Source organism: Enoplosus armatus, chromosome 6 (assembly GCF_043641665.1).
Source record: "Enoplosus armatus isolate fEnoArm2 chromosome 6, fEnoArm2.hap1, whole genome shotgun sequence".
Taxonomy (NCBI): Eukaryota; Metazoa; Chordata; class Actinopteri; order Centrarchiformes; family Enoplosidae; genus Enoplosus; species Enoplosus armatus.
Genome location: NC_092185.1, coordinates 18,499,415 through 18,508,502, shown reverse-complemented (window position 1 = coordinate 18,508,502; position 9,088 = coordinate 18,499,415). Strand labels below are relative to the sequence as shown.

The following is a 9,088-nucleotide window of genomic DNA, read 5'->3' as shown; positions in this document are numbered from 1 at the left end:
GAGACTCATGTACAGTAACGTGATAAAAACCTCAGCAGTGCAAATGAAAAGATGTCAGGAGTGCGGGATTATTTCAGCCTGACTGTTATGACTCTCCGGGACTGTTTGGATCAGTGACACCAGAGTGTCGGATCAGGATTTTTGGGGGCTATCTCAAATCCCCCCCCCCCCCCCCCCCCCATGTTTGTTCTGCTCAAAGACATACAATAAGCACAGATTTCATGTCAACCGTTCAGTCCTGTCTGAGCGAGCCTGTCTTGGGTGAAGAGATTATCATGGTAAGAACTTGTTAAAGGGTGAGATTGAGATGATGCTAGGTACAGTGGTGCATACCACCAGAGGCGGTACAGTGTACAGTGGTGTGTCTCGGTCTGGGTGCGGCTGTGGCGCTCACTCTACTCCTCAGCAGTGTGAGACAGCTGCTTCTCATACAGGCTGAGAACATGATGCACAAACTGGTACTGCTCGCACGTCTGGATCATCCCACCCCTGAGAATCACACACAGAAAGACAAGCACAATAAGTCACATAGAACTTTTTTTCTTGTTGTCACGCTAGCGGTGTAGCTCTGTTGGTCAGTCGTTCCACCAATTTGGTGCCACCATAAGGTTGACATGTATGACATGGATTGCCATGAAAGCAAAAGCAGCACCATCATGAGAACAAAATGTTAATTCCTCCAGAATTTTGGTTTGTGGTCAAATACCTGCAGAACTAATGACATTCCCGTCAACTTCAGCTGTGCTTTGTGTTTGCAGTATTTTCACAGCTTTGTGTCAATTTGCCAAACTAAGATGGTGAACGTGGTAAACATTTTTGCCTGCTTGACTTCAGCATGTTAGCATATCCGTTGTGAGCATGTTAGCATGCTGATGTTAGCATTTAGCCCAAAGCTCCACTGACAGCCTCACAGGGCTGGCAGCTTGACTGTAGACACCTATTCTTGTTTTTATAAGGGTACAAAGTATGCTAGATCTTTGGTATGGTGTTCATCAAAAGCTATATGTGCTGTCAACATTGCCTTTTATACAATTTCCAATCATCCTCTTATCTTTTTTCTTAAGATAGTTTAAGATAGTTGCTGTAGCACAGAGCTATGTTGTGGCTCTGTCTTAAGGAACAGTTCACCCAAATTTGAAATTTCAATTTTTGATATTGAAATTCAGAACACAGAATAAAATAATATAAATATATAATATATATTTATATTTTTGTAACCCAAAACTGAGTACTTTGGCTACTTTTGCTATGAAAATGCAGTACTTACTGTATCGGCTTATCTCAATTTAATCAAAACTAATGTCTCACACATTGAATTAATTTCAGCTTTACTTTTATGAAGGACAAGTTAAAATGTAATAATATGTAATATTAATGTAATATTGGAATTAAAAACATTTTGTGGCCATATTTGTTTGATTAATACTCTTGGCTAGAAAAACATTTAAATTATGCTGCTTTAGAAATTAGGTGGCCATTTTATTGTTTATGGTAGAAGTGTGAAAAGATCAACTCAATAATTTCAGTATATTGCAAGAAAGCTGTGATTGACTTAAGTGGCTTAACAAAGTGGTTGGATGTCCTAAACTCTAGATGTTCTCTGAAGTTTCATTTTGGGTAAACTATTCAAGCTTGAGCTCATAGTGACTTTCCTTTAGCTCATGATTTGAAACGAGATCAACTGAAACTAAGTCAACCAGGCTCTTTTTCCACAACAAACAAAGATTTGATGCCAAGAACTAAAGATAGACGTGAGCGTGGATAAGGGCTGAGAATATCTCACCTGTCCAGACGGAGCTGGCAGGTGGTTCTCAGGATGTCGACCACACCCTCAGTCCTCAGCTGCTTGCACAGGATGGAGGTGGCGATGAAGCAGCCAGTTCGACCAATTCCAGCACTGCAGACAAAAAGTTGGAGGGGTAAAGGGACAGAGGAGGGTGGTGAAGGAGAAAATGGATGGATCAGTGTATTGATTTGCTTTGATCCCACTAATTCAATTAATGCCAAATTCTCCTTGGAGAAATCAGATGGCAGAAGATTGGAAGAAGGAAAATGCTTTGCTTCCTCTGATATGAAACTGGGCGATTTGCATTTGGCCCTATGCATGTATATTATCGACATGGGTTTATTATGGGCCTTTTGACTCAGAGCCTTCTGAATGTACATGAACTCCTTATTTGTCCCTATATGACAAAAAAGCTACTTTTGTACCTGCAGTGGACAATTATAGGGCCAGCGGAGGGCGAGGCTTCTTCTCGGGCCCTTTCCACTTCCTGCACCAGCTCCAGAAGAGGTGGAGCCTTGTCTGGAGTCTTCTGATCAGGCCACGAGGTGTACCAGTACTGCAGAAGACTACGCTCCTCTTCCCCACACTGGTACACGGATACACAAACACACAGACAGGATTCAGGCGAAACATACGGATGTGATCGTGTTGCGCACAAATGTACATGAGACTGAGAATGATTTCTGATCAGCCTGTTGCTCTGCACGTACATCCAAATTGTTACCTTGGTGTTAGTTGCTACGACAACAATGAAGGCAGAGCAAGACAGCAAAAAAAAGAGTGAGGGTTATAAAAAAAGAGCTTACATAGTCTATTCCTCCCCTGCCTACACTGTAACATAATCAAGTCCATCAGCTGCCTCTATTCCCTGAGTGTCAGTCTGACAACGATCATTAATCCAACAGACAGACAACATAAACCAGCGGAGCTGAATAAACAACAAGCTTTTAACTCAGAGCACAGTTATAAAATGATCCCCTGGTGCTTAGTAATCAGATGCAGCCTGCATTTACTGAATTATCATGTTTAGCTTGCTAAGTGCCAATGCCACCGTGACCCCAAATTAAATATAAAGCACCCATCATGAACACATGAATGGAACTGGAAAGTACGGCTACATCAGGAAGACTGAGTAAACCACCGCCCAGCACACACATCTGTGTCTGATGAAACTGTCTGATAAAAAACATTTACTTTGGCAAAAAGAAAACTTGGGTAGTGTTTGCTTGGTATGTTGAGAACCCTGGATCACAATCTGGTGTGATGACTACAAGTCTACACTGCAGTGCTTCATGTTTTTATTACACGGTCTTACAGCATTAATCTTCAGAGATCAGATGTGTGGACACAACCAATCATCTGAAAACACACACACACACACACACACACACACACACAGTTGTCAACAGATATACTGCAGGTAAGAGTGAAAAAAAGTTTTGGTCTTATTTTTACTGCCGCACTACCACAATGGATTGGGAAAGGAATTGAATTTGTGTTCCTAACAACATTCAAAATGTACATTAAAAAAATTCAACAACTTTAGAAACTCTAGAAACCATGTCCTTGTGACTCTGTGATGTTTGGTTGAAAGAAGTTCCAATGAAAACTGTGAGCTCTCTGAATTATCCAGAATAATTGGGGCATTTATTCTGGAAAGATTGTTTTTAGCCACACTAGTGGCATGACTTTGGTCCACACTGAAATATCTCAACATCTATTGGATGGATTGCCATGTAATTATGTGCAGACAGTCATGTTCCCCAGAGGATGTATTTAAATGACTTAGGTGACTTTTCCACTAGAGCCACCATGAGGTTCACATTAGTGTCAAAAATGTACTTTGTGTTTAGTGCTAATTAGCAAATGTTAGCATGCTAACATGCTAGACTAAGATGTTGAACATGGTAAACATTATATCTGCTAAACATTTGCATGTTAGCATTGTTACTGTGAGCACGTTAGCATGCTGATGTGTTACCAGCTAGCTCAATGCACCGCTGTGCAGCCTCACAGAGGTGCTAGTGTGGCTGTAAACTCTTTGTTTCAGTACAAAGTTTGAATGCTGTGAGCACCAGAAATTAAATTCAATTCACCTCCAGTAAATTCAGAAATAAAACCGTAACTGCATAGCTAGTTACCATTGTAATCTTGTGCGCTGTATTCGCCCTTCTTGTGTGCCATATTAACCGTCTGTCTGTGTCTCACCTTCAAAGTAAACACCCTCAGACTGTAGTCATCCTCCTGGGTTACCGTGACGACGGTGATCTCGATGCCCTCATGGGTCACAGTGTCCTCGGGCCAGTACTCCGCACATTTCTGCAACAGTAGACACAATGGACACTCAAGTGGATATTTTTTTTACCCAGTATCAATGTATCTGTCCATTTATCCATTAATGCATCCATCATCATCCTACTTATGCTGCATTTTGCCACACCAACCTCGTTTTTCTCCTCCAGGTTGGTGATCATCACTATGATTGGGCTTCTCTCCTGCCACACCATCCGCCAGAAGTCCCCCACTGTGTTCACGGTGGGACCCTGGGTGGCAATGTATGCACGCTCCTCACCCCCATAACCCTTCACACACACACACACACACACACACACAAACATGCCCAGTCATGTTATCTGTTTCTACAGGAGACACTGAGAACATGGGGTCACTTCCATGGAGAACAAATAAAGTTACAGTGGCTTCATCACAGAGTTGTGCTGGGGCAAGAGATTGCTTGTAAATACACACATTTTCACTTACTTTGAGATAATTAGCATTGATGTAGGTAGTGAGGAAATCCTCTTCATCCTGTGATTTCAAGATCACTCTGCTGTGTGTGTCTGGAGGTGGACAGTATGAGATTATCATGAGAAAGAGAGACAGATGGGTTGTGATTCAAAGAGATAACAGCGAAAGACAATGGGAGATTCATGCATATACCGTATAACACCTTACAGCTCAGTTTTATTACAAGTTTGGTTCGTTTCATTTTATGTGCTGTGTCTCACTGCGAGTATCAATATTCTGGTGCAGGGACAGACCTTTTACAAACACATCTGAGCTAAATAGTTGATGAGTATGTGAAATTATTAAAGAGAAGCAAGACACAAAACAGCCAAATTCACTACTGCGTTATCTCTTTTTGGTGACTGTTGCAGCTGCACTCACTGGGTAAGATGGTTTTGTAGCGGTTCTTTCTCACCAGCCCTGGGTAGTTGTACTCCTTAGGGTCCACAAAGTTCATGGGAGTTTCCTGCCGATGGACACAGAACAATGGATGCAACAACAATCAGTCCTTGCAGAATATGGAGCGGAAGTCTTCTTACAAAACAGTAAGAAAATAATATCCAACATTAAGTCACCCAAAACTCACTGCCCTTCACACTAAACGGTTACTGTCTAATTGCACGAGATTGAATTCTATGGACAACTTGTGTATGGTCTTCAACGCACATCTCTCTGCCTAGCAGACACTGAAATCCTCTGTGGGTTTTCGTATGCAAATATGCCTGTATCCATCCTTCCTTCGCCCACTAACAGACAGTGGAAAAGCTTACGGGTGTGTGCAGAGCTCCGCTGGGTGTGTGTGTGTGTGTGGGTGTGTGCATTTGTGCCTGTGTCTGACTGTGTGTGTCAGCGTACGTCTTTTCCGGTGAGTCTCTGTTCATCCCTGTTAATCTAAAGCGTGTAGGTGGGCGAGCTGCTGTTGCTGCGCTCACATAAAACTCAGCCTGCAGGCTCTGGTCATCCATGGCCCGTGTGTGTAGCATGGCCGGGGTCAGGGTGTGTGTTCCCTGTCGGAGGTATTCCTGGGCCGTCTGGTCTCGGGGGGAGAGCTGGGCTCCGTAACCATAGGGCTCAGTGCAACCCGGTGTACACATGTCCAAGGTCAGGGAAACGTTGGAACCCCTCCTGTGTGATACATATTCAATCATACAAATGCATATAGACGTACAGTGTGTGTTTACCTATTGGCTCATCTGTAGATGCCTTCCTGATCCTCCAGATCCAGATATAAATGCAAACAAATAAACCCAGTTCTCCTATTTCCAAAAGTGCTCCCCAGCCTGCAGACTCTAACCTCTCCTGGAGCCCCACTGGTGTGACAGTGAGGGTGGCGGCGTCTCCCTCCGTCCTGTTGTCAGTGCCCATTTCAAAGACCGGCGTCTGGGGCACAGGGTCCATGTCCAGCAGATCCTCCTGAGCGTCTGTCCACTCTGACAGGGTGAAGGAGGGCTGGCGGCTCACAGACTGACGCCGATCACCAAAGTCCACCCGCGACACTGTTCCTGACGACCACAAGCCAGTGCCGTAACGCCACTTACACACCATGTGGACAACCTGGGGAGAGGTTAGTGGGAGGAGGGAGGCAGTGAACGACATTTTTCCCATCCATTTATCAGTCAATAAACAAATCAATCAAGTAAGAACCTAGCCAATCTGCAAATGAATGATCCAGCCTATCTAGTTTCTTTCAAAGACAATAATTCAACATCCACCCTAATCTCACATTAAAGCAGAAATGATCAAATGTTTTGGGTAGGAAGTGAATGGTCCGTCCAGTGTTTTACCATGATAACACAGATGGCCACTCCGATGCCTGCAGTTCCAAGGACAATCCAGTTGTGCTGTCTGGTGTTTACCACCTCCCTCATCAACACCATGGACTGGCCAGTGCAGAGAGAGAAAGACAGGGGAAGAGGCAGTTAGACACAACCAACACTGGATTTTTTTGAAGCCTAAACAAACAGGTCGAATCCAGGACTGACACTTACATCCGTTCCGAAAATCGGGTGGCAGGGTAAGATGAAGCCTAGGTAGAAGTCGATGACCTGCAGGGCTTTGTAGATGGAAGAGAGCGGTCCATTTCCTTCCACCACAAAAAACACCCAGTACCCCTTGGAGGAGAGAAGGACGGAAGGCAGATTGTCACTGTGCACTCTCCAGTCATTCATGCACTGGTAATCAGGCAGCGCTGTGGCTGCTCTCAGGTGAAAAGCAAACAGAGAATAAAAGAATAAGGCCTATTACGCACGCATAAAAAATATGTAAATTGACCACATGGAGTCTGGTGTCATAATCATGGCCACATTTACAGGGTATGATTTATACGTATGATAATGTTGCACCTGTCCTGTTGCACCTGTCCTGTTTTTTGAGATGGGAAGAGGGAATAAATACTAAAGAGGTGTCAAATTTTAGCCTAAAACCTTTGCCGGAATGAAGTACACTGTCGACCAAAGCACTTCAGAGAGTATGACAACGTAATGACGCATGTGATAAGAAAATCTTTGTGGAAAAATAAGGGCCAAGTTGAGAGAATAACTTGTGCTCAAGTGTCACAGTAACGTGTCATTTGCATTGTTAATGTTGCAATTACACTACATCTCCACTACATGCTGAGCTGAAAACCAAAGCTTGTGCAGGAAGGTCATCTTAATCTTAGTCTACTTTAAAGCAGACATTTGAGTAAAAATCCAGTTTTACTTAATTTTTCTGGTTTCAACTGACGTCCATTCACATACCGTGACTTGGGAGACGACAAACAGTGCAGCCCAGCAGTGGATCTCAATCACCAGCGCGTACACCTTGTGCATGAACACTTCCTTTCCCTGTGGGCTTTGGCCCCCTGTGGGTCCATCTTTGCATTTTGGGAGCCCATCCTTTTTAGGGGCTCCGTCGCCTATTTTTTCAGTCTTTGTGGGCTCATCCAGCCAGACGGGGTCCTCGTCGGGCCTCAGGAAGATGGAGTCCTCAGTGTGGGAACGGGTGGAGCTGCTCAGCCGGCGGGTCATGATCCCCCTGTTAAATGAGGCTCCTTTGTATTAAAGGTATTTCACATGTCTTGCCTCTCTTTCACAGCTGGATTCTGACCTTGTTTCACATTGACTTTTTTATTATGTATTTGCCATGTACACTATCTGAAAATCTAACAAAATACTGAAAGATTAAGAGTGTGTGATCTCAAAGAATGTCCAAAAAACACTGTTTAAATTAAATGCATACAGTGTGTGCTGTAGTTGTTGCTTTAACTCCTTGTACACACAAAAAAGGCCAATGTGGGTTGTGTTGTTTTATGGCTTTATATTGTTTTTGAGACCTTTGACTGGTGTTAGATTATAAGACACCCTGTGTGAACAACATTCAACATGCAGACATACTTCAAACTTCTCAAAATAAAGCTGTTTCTGTTCACGTGACCATTAACATGTCTTGGTAAGTAATCACACTTTGATGGGGTTTTTTTGTGTTTGTTGCTTTACTAATAATGCACGTGCACAGAGGAAAATTCAACAAGACTACATATTGATTTCCAGTTCAATTACCTGCTGGCTGTGTTTGTCAGGTTGTGTGTGTTTGTCTGATAGTGTGTTTTTTAAACGGGCGTGTATATGACAAAAAGAGATGCGTTTATTCCACAGACCTATTCAGATGTATAGCTAAGCGGCTTGGAGTGGCTCTCATCTCCGGATCCTCTTGTCTCCCTCAGATTGGACTCTATTGTGAATGTGAATGTGTGTGTGTGTGTGTGTGTGTGTGTGTTTGAGACAGAGAAAGTATGTGTGTGTGTGTGTGTGTTTGAGAGAGAGAGAGAGAGAGAGTGTGTGTGTGTGTGTGTGTGTGTGAGAGAGAGAGAGAGAGAGAGAGAGAGAAAAAAAGAGAGAAAGAGAGAGGCTCTATTGTGGAGAGATGAGTCAGGGGTAGCGTGTTTACAGCCCTGTCCGTTGCCTTGGCAACAGAGTGGCTCTCATCCCTCTCATCCGTCCTGAGCATTATCATCTACTGACAACACACACACACACACACACACACACACATACACAGCCTCTGTATCAGTCAGCAGTGTATTCAAAGCCCTTTTCCGCCCTGCTCTTTTGTCCTTCAACCATTAATAAAGGTGTTTTTTACATTTGGCTGATTACCGCCACGTGGTTTGTGCGGATGTGTGAATGCGGGGGCCCATGAGAGTGGTGGTGTACTGTTTGCGCACATATCACTTTTGTCTGAATGTGTTGCTGATGGCTAAATTTGCCACGAGTGAGTTTGGAACAAGTTTTCATCAATGACTACCAAACCAACAATGCAGAAGAAAATGATGTCCCTGTTGGCTTACTGGAATATTAAAAAAACAAAAAACCATACAGCCTGTCACATGACTCACCAATGATAGATGGCAGGGAACTGGGGAGGGAGTCAGATCACATGATCAAGTTAAATCCTGTATCCTGTGGCAACCAGCCGTTGTCAGCCATTGTGAGGCAGAGTCAAATCTGAAGGACAGATGACAACAGCCAGACATGT

The 9,088-nt window shown here is 43.6% G+C and overlaps 1 protein-coding gene across 1 annotated transcript; it reads right to left on the bottom strand.

Annotated features, from left to right (window-relative positions):
• Positions 1-395: 395 nt before the first annotated feature.
• Positions 396-7,581, bottom strand: ptpn5 (protein tyrosine phosphatase non-receptor type 5). The gene is made up of 12 exons (XM_070907706.1): positions 7,312-7,581; positions 6,562-6,684; positions 6,358-6,453; positions 5,868-6,127; positions 5,506-5,698; positions 4,955-5,039; positions 4,547-4,626; positions 4,231-4,368; positions 3,995-4,105; positions 2,212-2,372; positions 1,784-1,897; positions 396-489 (listed from the first exon to the last, which is right to left on the bottom strand). The coding sequence occupies exons 1-12, from the start codon at positions 7,579-7,581 to the stop codon at positions 396-398; spliced, it is 1,725 nt and encodes a 574-aa protein (XP_070763807.1).
• Positions 7,582-9,088: the final 1,507 nt, after the last annotated feature.

Excerpts from the sequence above, each read along its gene's own strand:
- ptpn5 (XM_070907706.1), bottom strand. The coding sequence starts at position 7,581 with ATGACCCGCCGGCTGAGCAGCTCCACCCGTTCCCACACTGAGGACTCC. Across the intron at positions 6,685-7,311 it reads TTGTCGTCTCCCAAGTCACG|GGGTACTGGGTGTTTTTTGT; the intron begins GTATGTGAATGG and ends CTCTCCTCCAAG. Across the intron at positions 4,106-4,230 it reads ACCTGGAGGAGAAAAACGAG|AAATGTGCGGAGTACTGGCC; the intron begins GTTGGTGTGGCA and ends CTACTGTTGCAG.